The sequence below is a fragment of the Gavialis gangeticus genome, unplaced genomic scaffold, assembly GCF_001723915.1.
Source record: "Gavialis gangeticus isolate Ggan-Ray unplaced genomic scaffold, GavGan_comp1, whole genome shotgun sequence".
Lineage (NCBI taxonomy): Eukaryota > Metazoa > Chordata > Crocodylia > Gavialidae > Gavialis > Gavialis gangeticus.
In genome coordinates, this window is record NW_017729034.1 from 63,920,487 (window position 1) to 63,936,281 (window position 15,795).

At 42.3% G+C, this 15,795-nt stretch overlaps 1 protein-coding gene across 1 annotated transcript in view; it reads left to right on the top strand.

Annotated features, from left to right (window-relative positions):
• Nucleotides 1-15,795, top strand: part of RPS6KA2 (ribosomal protein S6 kinase A2) — a 361,817-nt gene that overhangs the window by 324,104 nt on the left and 21,918 nt on the right. Inside the window, exon 15 of the mRNA XM_019527256.1 lies at nt 12,521-12,610. Within this exon, the coding sequence (XP_019382801.1) occupies nt 12,521-12,610 (90 nt within the window). The remainder of the gene's footprint in view (nt 1-12,520; nt 12,611-15,795) is intronic.

Below are 15,795 nucleotides of genomic sequence, written 5' to 3' on the forward strand. Positions count from 1 at the left end.
TAACCCGGTCCTGCCCAACCTGAGGTCTGAAGGCGATCCCCTCCAGTTATGAGAAGGTGCTTTCTTTTTAATGATAAAACAAATGAATAGGTTGATCATTCTTTCACTCTGTGCATGTCTCTCTCTCTCTCTCTCTCTCTCTCTCTCTCACACACACATATGCATATGAACCCATGTACACACCTGTATACAAAATCTCTCTGAGCAGATCTACCTGTAGCACATAGATTTATATCAGATTATTACTAATGAAAGGAGATCTTTTGGTGACTATACATGACATAATGTATGTCAGTCTGGTCCCTCTAGTTTCAGATATATAGACAAATTAGAAAAGTATGAAGAATAAATAACAGAAATTATACAACGATTTCAAGACAACTTGTCAAGAGAGTCCAGGCAAGTTAAGCAAGACAAGATTCCAGGGAGACAGGATCAAAGTGTATGCATATCTTCAAAGTGAAATAAATTATGAATGGCAAATAGTCAGTCCTTGATGAGAGCAATGACAAAACACAGTGGTTTGAAGCAAAGAAAGGAAAAGTTTAAGAGAAAATTTTGACATAGAAATTAGTCAGCAGAATGGACTCCTCAGGGAAGTGATAAGACACTACTCACTTCAGATGAAAATAAGTTTGATCTATCGTTGATACGTATGATGCAGTAAGTAGCCCTACAGATGCAGGGCCAGAGGCACGTGTCCTTTTCTGACCATGTATGCTAGGAAGAAAAATGTCATTGCCTCTACTTCTCAGCTTATCCTCTGAGGAGGGAGAAATTAAGTAATACAGGATCAAGGGAACAGTACATTTAGTCCAAGGATCTAGACTGTGCAAGGGCCCATCATAAGGACTTGAAAACAAAAAGCTGTTTCAGCCAGGCAGAGAGAAAGGACTTTTTCAAAGAGAAGGTCATTTTGTTACAGTGAGCTCTTTGGCTTCCCAGTCACCCTTCTGTGTGGATTGAGTCCCAGCCCTGCTTGGCCTTCATGGACCACTGGCAGTCATTAGTACCTGGTAGGCAAAAGTGTATTGTCCATCACTTCTATTGCAGAGCCCTCTCCACGGAGCTGTGTAGAACACTATCCTGTAAAATAAGCTTCCCTACCTTACAGAGAACTGTGTGGATGGATTAACTAATGTTGGTACATTGTTTGGAAAATAATAGTTACCATGGAAGCGCTAAGTAATGGCGCTATCATTGCAGGTTATTGTTCTGTATCAGCAATATGTGGAAGTGACTGGACATGTTCTATATCTGTTGAGCTTAACTTTCCCCTCACAGCTTGTTCTTGTGACCATTCCATATTCTTTTATGTTTTATTGTTAATTAAGCCAATTTATTTGAATATTCATTGTACTGCTTTTTCTGAAAGGCTTAACCATGGGGGTAAGTGAATCACTGAAGCTAATCAAAACTAATAGCACAGCAGATTGCCCCTCAGAGACAATGAGACTTGGAATAGTTCTCCTCTGAGACATCTTAAATGTAAAATTATACCATGTCCTTTTAAATAATGTTAGCCTTTCTGCAGTGATTTTCATCCAGCTTGAATAATTTGACATCAGAAAAGAACCAAATTAAAACAGATGCTTGGCATGAATAAGGCTTATTTTTAGAAAGAAATAGTATTGAAATGGAAACCTGTACATTTTCCAGTCATACAGAACTGAAGACTTCAATTTCTATGTCACTTCTTTTTGAATTAATATTACAGGTGAAACAGCCAGTTTAAAATATCTGCATTCACTATTTCACAGCTTTTCTTCAAAAGCAATGTTTATCCTATCTGTAGTTAGAAGAACTATTCCATCAGGGGTGACATGAATATTAAATGACTTGGAGATATGAGGCACAAATAAGGTGCACAAACCCATGGAAAGAGTTATTTTCTACCCCCTTCCTCCTTTTCGCCCTCCACCTTGTAAAGCACTCTTTCACAAGTAGTATAATGTGACTCTTCGACATACACCTGTCCTATTAATTGTGATTAACCCATTCCAACATCCCGAGGAGGCTACTTAAGAATACTTCAAAGCATATTACACAAGAAGCAGCAGCTTTGGCAATGGTTATATAAAAGCTACCTCCTTTTCCCTGCCTTCTCTACATGTGTTTTCTAACTTTAATCAAAGGAAGATTTTTATGGTTTTTATCTGAACCGTAGCCATGTTAATACTGAATGACACACCTCTAGCTCTGTCTTGTAAATCTGGACCATCCCTACTGAAGCGCCAGTTTTCCAATGAAAGAATCCTACCACACTTCATAGTAGTGGAACATACAGGGGACACAGGTCCCAGTGCCACCACCAGAAATGTTTAGTCTGATTTCTCTCAAGAAGTATGAGTGCAGAAGTTGGCCACTGCTACATCATTTTAATTCAGTTCTGAGCCCTGTGGTTTATTACAGTTAGGAAGAAAAAATGATGATGGAGCCAGGCATCTTTGATGTCATCTTGTTTATTAATACCAAAGTCTCATTTTTCTAACCACAGGAAGAATTAAAGAGTAGACCTAAATTTTTTTGTTCCCAACTCCAAACCTCTCCTAGCCAACACTCGGACTAAAAGCTTTCTCTCAACTTTTCTCAAGACCACACTGCTGGTGCTTCTGTCACAGGCCTTAGTGCTTCTTGGCTGCCTTCTCTCTTGCTCTCTAATATATCCCCTGTTTCCCTCAAACCTTTACAAATCAACAGCCAGAAAAAAAAACTTTCATCCAAATGTGTCTTTTGGCTCTGACTTTATGTTGTGGGATCCAACTCCAGTCCAGGATGACGAAACTCAGCTGGGTACTAAGAGTCCTCCATCACTGGCTTTTCACTGTAAACTTTCATCCCCTCAGCTCCAGAGAGACTGGTTTCCAAGGAAGGGTTACCTGTTTGGGGTTCCTCAGGAAACCTGTCTTGCCATTGTCTCACCCATGGAAGCCCAAGCTTGGCTGAAGGTTGTAGAGCTGCCAGCACTGATGTTCCAGAACTGGCCTTCAGCTCTGGCCTTGAGGCTACTATTGAAAACCTCAGTATGTCAGTTCTGCTGTTCCAACTTCTGCTTCAGTGCCAAAATCCACAATTCATGCTTCATCCAAGCAGGGCACAGGGGGACTTCCCAAATCCATTCTGTCCTCCTCATCTCTGGCATTCATCTCCTTCCCAGGCTGCTTTGTCCACCACAGTACCATGTGGTATGTTGCTCAACCTTGGCTGACCCTAGTAAAGTTTCTCTTATAAGTCTAGCATCATGGCCGATCACATCTCTGATCCAATCATTGTGGTACTACCTATCCTTCCTTGGAGTCTGTTTACCACTGTAACAGGTTGCCCTCCCCAGTGGCATTTTTTCTTTGCCTATGAAGGGCACCCCTGAAGTCTCTTAATGTTTCATTTCTCTTGTTCGTCTCATGTTCCTCCTTTACTCTCCTGCCACATCTTGATGTAAATATTATTTAGATGTTCTTACAAGTGGGAAACTGCCTATTGTACTTCTACATTGGGGTTCTTATCCACCATGGGCCTTGTCCCCCATCTTTCTCTAGCTAGGCCTACCAATCTAAACCCACCAGGTAGGGTTTGACTCCGAGGCTCTAGCTCCTTAATCCTCTCGGGGCTCACGGCTCTCCTTTTGTTTTCAATCTGGAGCCCAGGCTTTCTAGCCCAGAGGACTGTCCACTGGGCACAGCCAGCAGGCCACAAGCTCTAGTCTGGGCAGTGGCCCAAAGCTCCCACTGCCCAAGAGCACCGTTTTCTTTAGCTCAGGCTACTAGCCGAGATCCCCCCACTGGGACCCAGCTTAAAAGTCCTGCAACTAGCTCTGAGCCACCAGCCCTATATGGCTGCACACTCTAGTGCACTAGGCCCTTTGGCCTTTTATGACTGTGCCCAAGGGGCTAATGAAGCCTCCTCCTCCTCTACAGCCTTGACCACAAACCACTGTTTATATATATTTGTCAATCAACAAATATATATATAAACAGTAAGTCAATGTGTTATAACCACAAAAAAATAGAAATGAAAAAAGGCAGCATGCCAGCTTACATTCTTAGTGCTCCTGCTTCCCTGCTGCCATGACGCTTCTCCCTGTGGCGCTGCCGCCGCTTCTCTGAGAGTCATCAGGAGTTCCCTTCTCACAGCAGCCAGACCGGCAGCTAAGCCTCTCTGTGGAGTTTTCATGCACAACCTCCTTCCCCTTTGGCTGCTGCCTCTAACTGCCGCCAAGCCCAGGGTTTTTATAGTTCTGGCCTGCCTGCTTCTGGTCACCTGACTAGCCTGCCAGGCTCAGCTTTTAACACCTACAACCATTGAGAATACATCAAGAGTTCCATAAGTGCAAACATTGCTCTGCTACCCTGTCTGCCTCAAATCAGAGAGAGGGCAGCGGACAAAGCCTTTCGAGATATGGTCATGATGAGGTGCCTACCATTGCATTTAATGTTCCTCTTCCTTTTCTCTTCTTTTTGTGCGGGGCGCGAGCCAGGCTGTGGCTATAGCCCTGGGGTTCTGATCCCCTGATGTTAGTTTAGCGAGAGGAAGAGGTGGACTCATAACGGTTGCAAAAGTACTTTCTTTTATTTAGTCCCTTTTTACATGTGCTCCACTGATATAGATGTGGCTGCGCAGGCAGTGACACTTGGTTACACACGACACTCAATCCCGAACTGACGACAGACAACGTTTCTTACTTGTACACCACCGGTGTGAAAGTAGCTGCAGGGCAGATTCCGTCCTAATCCAGGCAAGAGACGAAAGGAAGAAAATAACAAACTTATTGGATCTACATTCGGGTGAGGCTGGGGAAACGATCGAGCATCTGTCCCGTTCGCTGGAACGAATGCGTGAAAAAACTCGACGGTTCTCGGGAAAACAATAAAGCGGTGGATGCCTCGAGAACTAAAAGAAAACCGATCGGCAAATTGTTCTCCGGAGACAGGAGAAACTGTGGGAAGTTGGCCAGGCCTTCCCAGCAAGTGATGGAAGCTCCAGCTTCTCAGCTAGCTGAGCGGGTGATGGATGCTGCGCGCTGCTCTGCTGTTCTTTCCACTCTTCTGTCCGGGTGGAGAACTCCGCCCCAGCTTTATAGGACTGATGACAAGCCTGGATTTAAGCCCTTTCGATTGGTCCACTGGGTTCCCCACAGGGGCGGGGCTTAGCACATGGCCAGATACCATGCGGACAGGGTCTCCTGAGCACATGGCCAAGGGCCCATGCAGCAGGCCAAACAGGGGCTTTCCCAGATAGAAGGAAGAGTGCTTGGCGGCACCTATTGCTGGGCAGAGCTTGCAGAGCCCAGCCGGAGCGTGACATTTTGACAGCTGCCAGCAATCTGCATAGGCTCACATTACCTCAGACCAGTGAGTTCTAGATACCGTCATGTGCTATCAGATTTAGTTTGCTAGGCCTTCAAAATCCCCCTTTCCACCCCTTTTCACAAGATATAATTCCCACAAGATATAATGCAGCAGAAACACTCCTTGCAAACTCTGGGGCCAGTAACAAAACAGCTCCCCCTGGCATCTCAGAAGGAAAAGATTGCAGAGGAAGAGGAAAGGTTGTGTTATCCTGGACTTAGGGAGGCTGAGCGACTTCATCCACAGACTCGAGTACAAAGAAGTCATTTTAGCAGCTATTATGATGTCTCTGCAGGGTGGGGACTGGCTTTCACATTACTTTCATATCTTCACATAGAAAATACCTCCAATTTACAGCGTATCAAGATCATTACCAGCACAAAATGCATCTCTTCAGATTTTCAACAGCAGCAAGGGTTCTCACCATGGTTCTCTCAATAGTAGCTGAGATGGCCTAAAAAGTCACCGTTTACTTCTACGTGGACCACTGCATGGTAAAAGGGGTAGCATAGTTAGAATGATGGATTATCTATGCTGGACGCCCAGGATCTCCCAGGGTCAAAAAAATCCTGTGCTGTGATAACTCATCTGGATGGCCTGTGATGATAGTAAAAACCTGCCTCTTGATTCCCAGCCACAAGGCCTCCTGCATCTCCATGATGTCACATGCCAAACTTCATTTCAGATGCATATAGTCCTAGATGTGGATCATCTGTGCCCTAGGAAAGTATTCTCTAAATATGAGATTGACAGTTCCCTGTGCTGCCCAGGCTTCCCTTCCCTTTTAGAAGGACCCACTCCATATGTGTGTAAAGAAATGTCTTTTCTCCCCTTGCATCTTTGTGTGCTCATAAAAATGGACACCTCTTTGTTATGCTGAGGAGCCCAGGCTGCTGAACTTCAGGCACAAGGCCTTTGGTTACAGTGTGAAGCAAAACTATCAATATATTGGAATTCATGATGGTACAAAGACTTTATCACGCCTTCCTCCTTTCCATTCAAGGGTATCATGTACAGCTCACAGTAGACACCAGGCAGGGTGGTGTGCTTCTGTGCAGGGAAGGTGCCTGGCTATGAAACTGGTGCATCCAGCATCAGATATACCTGTCTGCAGGGCACCTCCCAAGTATCCAAAATACCTGTGCAGGCCATCTTGGCAGATTCATCTCTCAGCATCTGAATGGCAGATCAAGGACCTGGTTTCCTAGCCTAACTTTTCAGACTAGAGCTACCTCAAATACATTTGTTTGCATCTGATTTCAACATTCAGACGCATCCTGCTCCAAGGAAGGCCTCTTTCCAGGATCTCTGCAGAATGTCTGGCTTCTTTAATAGTTAGGAACCCTCTTGTATGCTTTTTCCCCCATATCACTGATTCTAGAGGCACTTTGCAAAGTGTGAGATGACTTCTTGACATGGTAAGCAAGGAAGAGTCAGTATTTTTCTTTAGACAGAACCTCTTTTGTTTTAAAATATTATAAGGCTTATTTCCTAAATGTACCTAGGTGGAAGTATACCCCTGCCTTCTGCTATACAGTAAAATACATGAAGATTTTATTAGTGAAACAGTAAGAGATACTACATATTATCTGCATTGAAAACACCCCACTCAAGAAAAGCATCACCTAGGATTAGCACAGAAGAGTCTTTCAGTGAACCCAGGAAGACTGACATATATAAAAAAATCTATAGTGATCCTGTGGCTTGCACCCTTATTTTTCTTCAACACAATAAAAAACCTATATCTGATTTTTAGCTCTGCTCTGCAAAAGCACCAAAGCCCTGCTGTACTTTCAGTTTGTTTATACAATAGTATGTCTTTCTGAGCTTGTGTTCCTCACCACAAAGAGAGATAGATCGAGATGGGAGCACCTTCTCACATTATTTGAAAACTTAGCATTGGAAAAAGAAAATAAAAGTAGTCTCCGAATATAGTATTAGTGTGTTCATGCATGTGTGTGCATGTGCACATGTATATTTGCTTGAGTTCAGTTCAAAATGAGAGTTACAACTTCCCAGGGGAAAAAATGTTAACCTCTGTACTTAAAGAACTAGAAGTGTTCATGGGATATCATGGAGATGGATGAAAAATGACTGTCAAGAGACAAATAGGTGGCTTAGGGAAACAGAATGATCAGTGTAGAATGGTCTCTGTTAACAGAGACAACGGGTAAAGTAGGGTGGCATTTTAGGCCTCTGGCAGACATTATGTTTATGGCCTGATTAACATGTTAATTGTGCCATAAACTAGAACTTGCCGTACATTCAGCCAATTTGAGGTGCCATTCAGTCAATTTGAGGTGTCAGCCCAACCATAAAGATGTTCTACATATAGTGTAGAACAAGGCTACCAAATTCATCCAGCCCCAGAAGCCACATCCAGACGTGCAGATGTGTGGTTTGTGATGCTGCAAACCTCTTTGTGGCACAACAAACTGCATACCTGGAATGTTAAAATGTGCCCCACTCTGCAACTTTGGAGTGCAGGGGCAAATTTTGCTACCAGGAAATCACAGTAGCAAAAAAAAAATAAAATGGCATGAAAAAAAGTGGCGCACTGTACACAAGAGGAGCATGTGCTAGAAGACACAGAATCTTGGTCCTCCCAGGAGATGATCTGGCTGCCAGCCAGAGTGTCTCGACTCCTTTAGTTGTCCCCTATCTCCTCCCAGCCAGGAGGGAGGGGAAAGGGCAGTTTCCCTGAAGCGGGGCAATTTTCCCCACACCAAAGTGCACCTGCGGTGGCATGCACTGCAGCACAAATTTGTGCCACTCCTACTTTTGCTACTGCAAGCATACGCCCCTGCATGTCAGGATGTGCCCAGACAGTACTTGGGATCAGGCTAGGGGCAGCTCCAAGGCCTCAGCTGGCACCGAAAGCTTCCCATGCCCAATCCCAGTGCTCAGCTAGGCATCAGGATCTGTCCCCTGCCTGATTCAGAGGATTGGTTTGGGGGTGACCCCACAGGGACACGAGGAATTTTATGTCCCATCCCAAATATCACACTTGTATTGTTATTTTACTGATCATTCTGTACTTTGTAACACTAATGCGAACAACATGTACATGTGAATATGGGTGGGGTTCTATATCATTCTCCAGTTTAAAACCTCCCAAAGGAATCTTGGCCTTCAGTTGATTCTTTCTGGGAACCTGTCTTCCTGTCATTTGCTCTCCCACTCTCAGTCTAGCTCCTTTAATTTGAATAACGAATGCAGGAAAATAAAGGGTGAACTGTCAGTCAAATCCTTCTCTCTCCAACTAGTTTTAAAGTGACAGAACAATTAAGCAGAAACTTAGTACATAAATGGTTTACAGAGCTGAGAAGAGGTCTGGGCCCTTTGAAAGTCCCATTCTTTAAGTGTGCAGTTAATATATGCCCCAAGCCTGCCAACTCTCTGATACTCTCCTCTTTTGTTATCATCTCTCATAGCTTCACTTCATGAATCTGCATCTCTTTGTCACTTTTTACCTACCCCAAATATACAGCGATGCTTGTACTTTAAATTAGAAGGGATAACTTTATACAATGCATATGTTATAACCACCCCTTTCCAAAGTAACACTTTACATTTACATACCTGTTGTCCCTTTTGCCAGAATCTCAAGGCATTATGAACATACTGTCTTCTGTCTCATATAAACCCCCAAACCAGCTAGGGAAAATTGGGGTTATATGAATAGAAAAAGGCTCCCTACTGGAAAATTAGCCATGGGGCCAGGGAGATGGAGCATTGGCTGAATTGATTATCACAGCTCTAGGAGCCATGGCAGTTAATGCTGCCACTGCTCTGTACCCCTATCCCACCACCAAATTTCCAGACCCATGGGGAACACTCCCTACCCAACAACGTGCCCATCGCATGATCCCAGCACTGGTATGCCAGGTTGAACCAGCCCCAGTGCCAATGCGCAGGCCCCAGTCCTCAAGCCCCAGTGCACACTTCCCCCTGCCTAGCCCAGGAGACCTCAGACATCAAGTACTTATCTGTACTCCAAGATAAGATATTTTTCCTTCTTAGGGCCTTCCAAAAATAGGGAGTGTGTTCTATGCCAAGGCATGTTATATGCAAGAAAATATGGAACATTAAATGCTTGCAGCAACTTCATTAGTCCATCTGGTCACTGGGGACTATAGGGCTAAAGCTCAGTTCCCATTTAGAGACCTAAATAAGGAAAGGTTTGCAGTTGTTCTCAGGACCCAGAAGGGCCTTTTATGACATTTATGGTCATATTTTCAAAAGAAAACAGCATTGGAAATTTGAGTGTGCATTATGTACAAGGAAATATGATAAGACCAGTTTCTTCTTTTTACCAGCAAAAGTGAAAGGAAAGTCTGCACTCAATCCACATGGAACAAAACAATGAGCTGGCTCAGCTCTCTAGCTGCATTACTTATTACAAGGAAAAATCTGTGTTTCTTCATTCTGCCTTATAAAAACAAAGTGTGTCTCTTATTTTGGGGCACATTGTATGCAAGAAAATATAAGAATCCCAAAGACTGCAATCAGTCCAAATTGTAGAAGCATCTGCAATAGGTATGGTAGTCACACCTTTCTTGTCAATTTTTCAGTTATGGGTCATGTGTTAAGACACTGTGGGTGCATCTACATGTGCACTTTTCTGCACAGTAGACTAATTTGCTACCCAGTAAAGCATCACTGTCTACATGTGCATGGCAATTAGGCTGATGTAGACTAATTTACTACACCATCTATAATAGTCCCGGTAGACATAAGTACTTATCCAACGATGGAGTAAATTATTGAGCTTAAATGCACATGTAGGTGGTATCATCCAGATGAGTTTACTCCAGCTCAGATTTCGCTGGAGTTTATTCAGTTGCATTAATTGTACATGTAGACGTGCCCTGTGAGAATGAAAGAGAAGCATTGTAGAGAGCAAATTGTTCCAGCATGTCTTAGTGCACTGTCCAGGATTCAGGAGTTCTGTTCCCAACTCTAGCAACAAGTGTTGTATGATTTCAGAGAAGTTATCTGTTTTACTCACTCAAGAAGAAATTACCATAGTAAATTTTTTTCTAGAATTGCTTTCTTTAGTATTATTCGTTTTCTCATCATTCATTCACATATGTGCATAAACCACTGACCCACATTCAGATTCCTAAATATGCATTACATAACTATTGATAAAGAACCAGATGGACAAATGGTCAAATGTGGTATAGAGACACAAGAAGAAGAAGAAGAATCAGATCATTAGGATGTTTTCTTCTTAAGAAATTCAAATGTGTACTACAGTTCATGAGTACTAAATTTCTTATGTATACTCAGGTGTGTGCTATCACCACTGACTCCTTAAGTCCTACGGCTATATTAAAATGTCTATTCCAATCCCTGAGGCTATTCAATTATGTGCCAGAGTTACAGATTCTCTATCACTGGGCAGAAATGTCATGATTTTTATTATTATTGTGGATGTTACCGTGTCAAATTCATAGTATGTACTAGTTTTCTTAGGCCCCTGACAGACATTTTTTTATGACATGATTAACTGGTTAATTAAGTCTTAAATAGTGACCTGGCCACACATTCAGTCAATTAATAGTGTGATAACTTTGTGGCTTATTCCTTGTTTTATTACACAAAATATATGTAATGACATTATGGCTGTTTCCAATCACACCTTTAACTGAACATCTGGCCAGTGCTCCCAGCTTCTGGAGCACACTGGAGCCCTTCAAGACTCCTGAGTGCTCCAGGACCTGGGACTGCCCCTTAGCATGAGGATTCCTGCTGGAGGAGCACATGGAGCCATGTTTGCTATTTGCCAGTGCAGCAGAAGTTTGGGATCATGATCCCAAGCTCCCCCTGCACCAGCAACATGGTGTGATGGGATCTGATGCTCAGTTCCCACAGTCACACCTCCTGCCATGCACATGTGGCATGGCAGGAAGTGTGATTGTTGGGATCATGCATTAGAATACATCATGCCTTTAATTTAACATCTGTCAGGGCCCCTAGGGCACTAAACCCATTGTGAATTTGAAGCCAACAAAGCCAACAGTTATTGAGTTATGATGTTGTGAAAATGCTTCAATTATTTTTTTAGAGCCCCAATATTCAAAAGCTTCACTGGTGATGCCCCTAAAACTTCTCAGGGTAAATAAATCTTTTCTGGTCAGGAGAAATTCAAGCCAAAATACATTTTCCTGGAAAATTAGGCATTTGGTAGAATGGATCTTTGAACTTTAGTGACAAGAGTTATAACAGAGACTCCAAAATTAGGACACTTTCCTTTGGTTACTTGAAATGGCATGGCTTCATCTTATAATTTATGTCTGTGGAGTGAAAAGCATTAAAATTCAGTGTGGAACATGAAGCTTTCAATTGGGCAAATGACCAAGCTTCTTTGACTGACATTCCAAGTGCAGTTGATAGAAGTATTAATAAGAAATAAATGACATCCTAACAGCAGGATCTCCATGCCCAGGTAGCATTTAAACAGCAGGTATAATGTTTTCCTCTGACCTGCTATCTAAAGGCTGGAATTTGTCTGAGCTCAGTACTTCTAGACAGTGGAAGAGATAAATGTATATACTGAAAATGTGATGTACAAAGCAGATTTCTTCCTCAGAGGAGGGGAGCCAAAGTGGAATCATAGTGCTAGATGCAATGCATCTCCTTCTGGATCACTCTGCTAGTGTAACCCCAAGAGACTAAGCATTACAACAGCCACTCTGAAGTCTGTAATACCTCTTTAATGCAATGTGTGTCTATATATTTTCATTGTCATTGAACCTATCTGACAAGCCATTTCTACTCATTTGCCAAGGGAGATGCAAATATAAGCCACTATTATGGATGCAGGCATTTATTTTTGCTTAAGACAAGTCTGTCATCTAACTTCTCAAATAGTTTGATGTCTAGATGACATCCCTCATACCTGCAATTATTTAAGCCCAAACAAAGTTGCAGGCCTGAAAAACATAGCTGGGTTGAAAAAGCACATCTTCAAAATGCAAATTAGTTATCAAACAGTCTATTTTATAGTAGTTTGCCAACCCAGTATCATAGAAGTTGAGTTTGCCTGTCCTAGATGGATGGTTAACACAAGAATTTTCAGAGTTAATTCATTTGAACTGTAGATATTTCACTGTTTTGTTCACTTTTGTTAGCCTGTATCTTACTGTCCTGTGCTTCTTGTATTCTAGATAATTGATAAGAGCAAAAGAGACCCCTCTGAAGAAATCGAGATTCTCCTGAGATATGGGCAGCATCCAAACATCATTACTCTGAAAGACGTGAGTAATATCAGAACACATCGGCATTAAACAGTTCTCCTCATAATACCAAGCTCACCTGCTATGATGCATCTGGAAAACTCTTCAGTTTTAATTTGCAGCCACAGTGAAAACTACAGCTATTTGAGTCACCAAAAATGTCAATTTAATAACCGGATAAAAAGATGGCAATTCATCATATCATGCATTCAGCAAATACCATTTTACTAACTCTGCCCTAAAACCAGATCTGAAACATCATGATGCCAGAGAGAATCAAAACTAATTTGGTTTTCTTACATTGCTTATGATCAAGATTTCTCCACCTATTTTTTCAAAGCAAGTTGTCAAACACAGATTAGATAACTGGAATCACTATGTCAGGTTCAACAGCAATTCATGTGCAAATTCTGATACTTGTTTAGTTGTGTGAGGTAATGTTATATATGACCTAAGGGCTATCCCTGGTTTGTATATAATGATAAGAGATTTTTTTTAACTTCCACTTGCAAAACTAGAAAATGTAGAAGAGACTTTGCCTTACCAAGGCCACTAAAGCTTTGTAGATACGAGGCGACCCTAGGAAAAAATCTCCATTAGTATCAGCTGTGTCAATGGTAGCACCAGGCCAGACCCTTAGAAGATGTTTTACCCCTTTTCCTGAGTGGCTTTTGTTCGTGTAGTAAAGAAATGTTGGAACTTACCTTGTCTATACTAGGGAGTCAAGAGATAGCAGTACTGGTGGAAAAGGTACTTGCTGAAATTCCCTAACATAGATGAGGAGTAATTGTGCCAGCTGTCTCACATGGAGCAGTTAAACAAAAAAGGTGCCCTTTCACAACAAATGGTCTTCCTTCCAAAAATATGCAGATTCCTGGAGTATCATAGTTCCAGATTTACAAAGCCAGTGGGCCAGGGGAAAATAGAAAGCTGTGAAACACTAATCGTGCAGCCTCCCAAAAGTTTTAACTCACAAATTATATGACATTTCTGGCACCCCACTCCTTCCTTTATACCAAGAGCTGATAATCCTTAAGTAATATTGACACAGCCCTACTCTGTATTTGCCTAGGAGTTACAAGAATTGGAAATGAGATAGCTAGGCTGATTTTGTGAGTTCAAACACTGTGGTCATGAGCTTGGTTTAAGAATCAATATAGAACACAATAAAACTGAAGCCATGTATAGGAGATTGGTACTTTCCAACCAAGCATCCAACTGGATGATGTAAGGAGAATGTGTTTGTATATGTATATTTATATGGATAATCCCATTAAAACTCATTACCATTCATTTGGTGGAAAGCTGGAAAGAGCTTTTTAAGCCTCATATGTATTGTGCTTGCTAAATAGGCAGAAAAAGACCCATACATTATCTGTAGCCTATAAATAAAGGAACTAGGAATTGTCATAATCGGTCTATTTCATGGTTCATTTCATCCAATATTTTGTCTCCAGCAGTGGCTGGTACCAAATGTTTAGGGAAAGGGGCAGGAAATTGCTAGATCCTGAAAGATCTCATAAGAATCCCTAATAGATTGAATAGATAGGAAGGAATTCATCTTAAGACCTGAAGCATGAGGTTTTACAACCCCTCCAGCAAAGTTTAGGATCAACTATTATAGAACTGGATTTTTTTGTTATCCATATAAATACCCATTCTAACAAAGGATGAAATTAAATTTTCTGTATTCCAATTTGGGCAACATTTTTTCTCAATTACACTTTTAAAATTGAGGTGTATTTTAACAAACTACTTCCTGTCTTTGCAGTGGGAGGACACTGGTAATGCCCTTGTCCCCCTGCTTTACCAGTGGCAAGTTAGGGTGTTCCTGATGTTTTCCAGCTTTGTGTCTAGTAGTTGTGCATGAGGGTTCTTCATGTAGTTTTAAGGTGTTAGACCAGTGATGCTCCACCTTTTAGAGTAGTGGGTCATGTGCTTGGGATCCAATTGCACCACAGGCCACCATTCCCCTCCAATAGGGGAGGGGCAGAGGGAGAAAGGGGGAAGGGAGGTAACTGCCAGTATCACACATAGTGGGAAGAGAGAGAGGAAGCCCTTGTAGCAAAGATGGCTAATAATATACTTGGCTGCATTAGTAGGAGCAATGCCAGCAGATCAAGGGAAGTGATTATTCCCCTCTATTCGGCACTGGTGAAGCCACATCTGGAGTACTATGTCCAGTTTTGGGCCCCCCACTACAGAAAGGATGTGGCCACATTGGGGAAAGTCCAGCAGAGGGCAACAAAAATGGTGAGGGGGCTGGGGCACATGACTTATGAGGAAAGGCTGAGGGAACTGGGCTTATTTACTCTGGAGAGGAGAAGACTGAGAAGGGATTTAATATCAGCCTTATTCTTGGCCAAGATTCACCTTCAATGATATCATATAGCACATACTTTGCTGTGCTGGTAAGTAAATCATTTATGTTAGTTTCAAAATATGTTGACATTTTTACATAATTTTAGCAAAGCATGACTAGAAGGGATCTCAGGAGCCCTTCTCACGGGGGCACGGGGGGAGGAGGGGTAAATCACTGGATATTAGGAAAAGCTCTCTCACATGGAGGTTAATAAAACACTGAACCAGGTTACCCAAAGAGGTTGTGGACTCTGTATCCTTGGAGGTTTTTAAACCTGGCTAAACAAAGTCTTGCCTGGGATGATCTGGTTGGGGATGGTCTTTCTTTGGGCAGGGGTTGGACTAGATGACCTCCTGAGGTCCCTTCCAACCCTAATTTTCTGTGATTCTTAAGAGAGCTTTCTTCCGAGATGCAGAGGGGATCAGTTGTATAGTACAGGGCAGGGAAGAAGATGTGCCGAGCCAAGCTGTTGTTGCTAATCCCCCATGCCACAGGGTTGATCCAGTCACTTTGGGGGCCAGATCTGGCCCACAAGCCATAGGTTAGATAAACAATTTGATAGGGTGATTTAGACAGGGTGATCCTGCCTTATGCTGCGGGTTGGACTAGATGAGCTCCTGAGATCCCTTCTAGTCATGCTTTGCTAGAATTATATAAAAATGTCAACATATTTTGAAACTAACATAAATGATTTACTTACCAGCACAGCAAAGTATGTGCTATATGATATCATTGAAGGTGAATCTTGGCCAAGAATAAGGCTGATATTAAATCCCTTCTCAGTCTTCTCCTCTCCAGAGTAAATAAGCCCAGTTCCCTCAGCCTTTCCTCATAAGTCATGTGC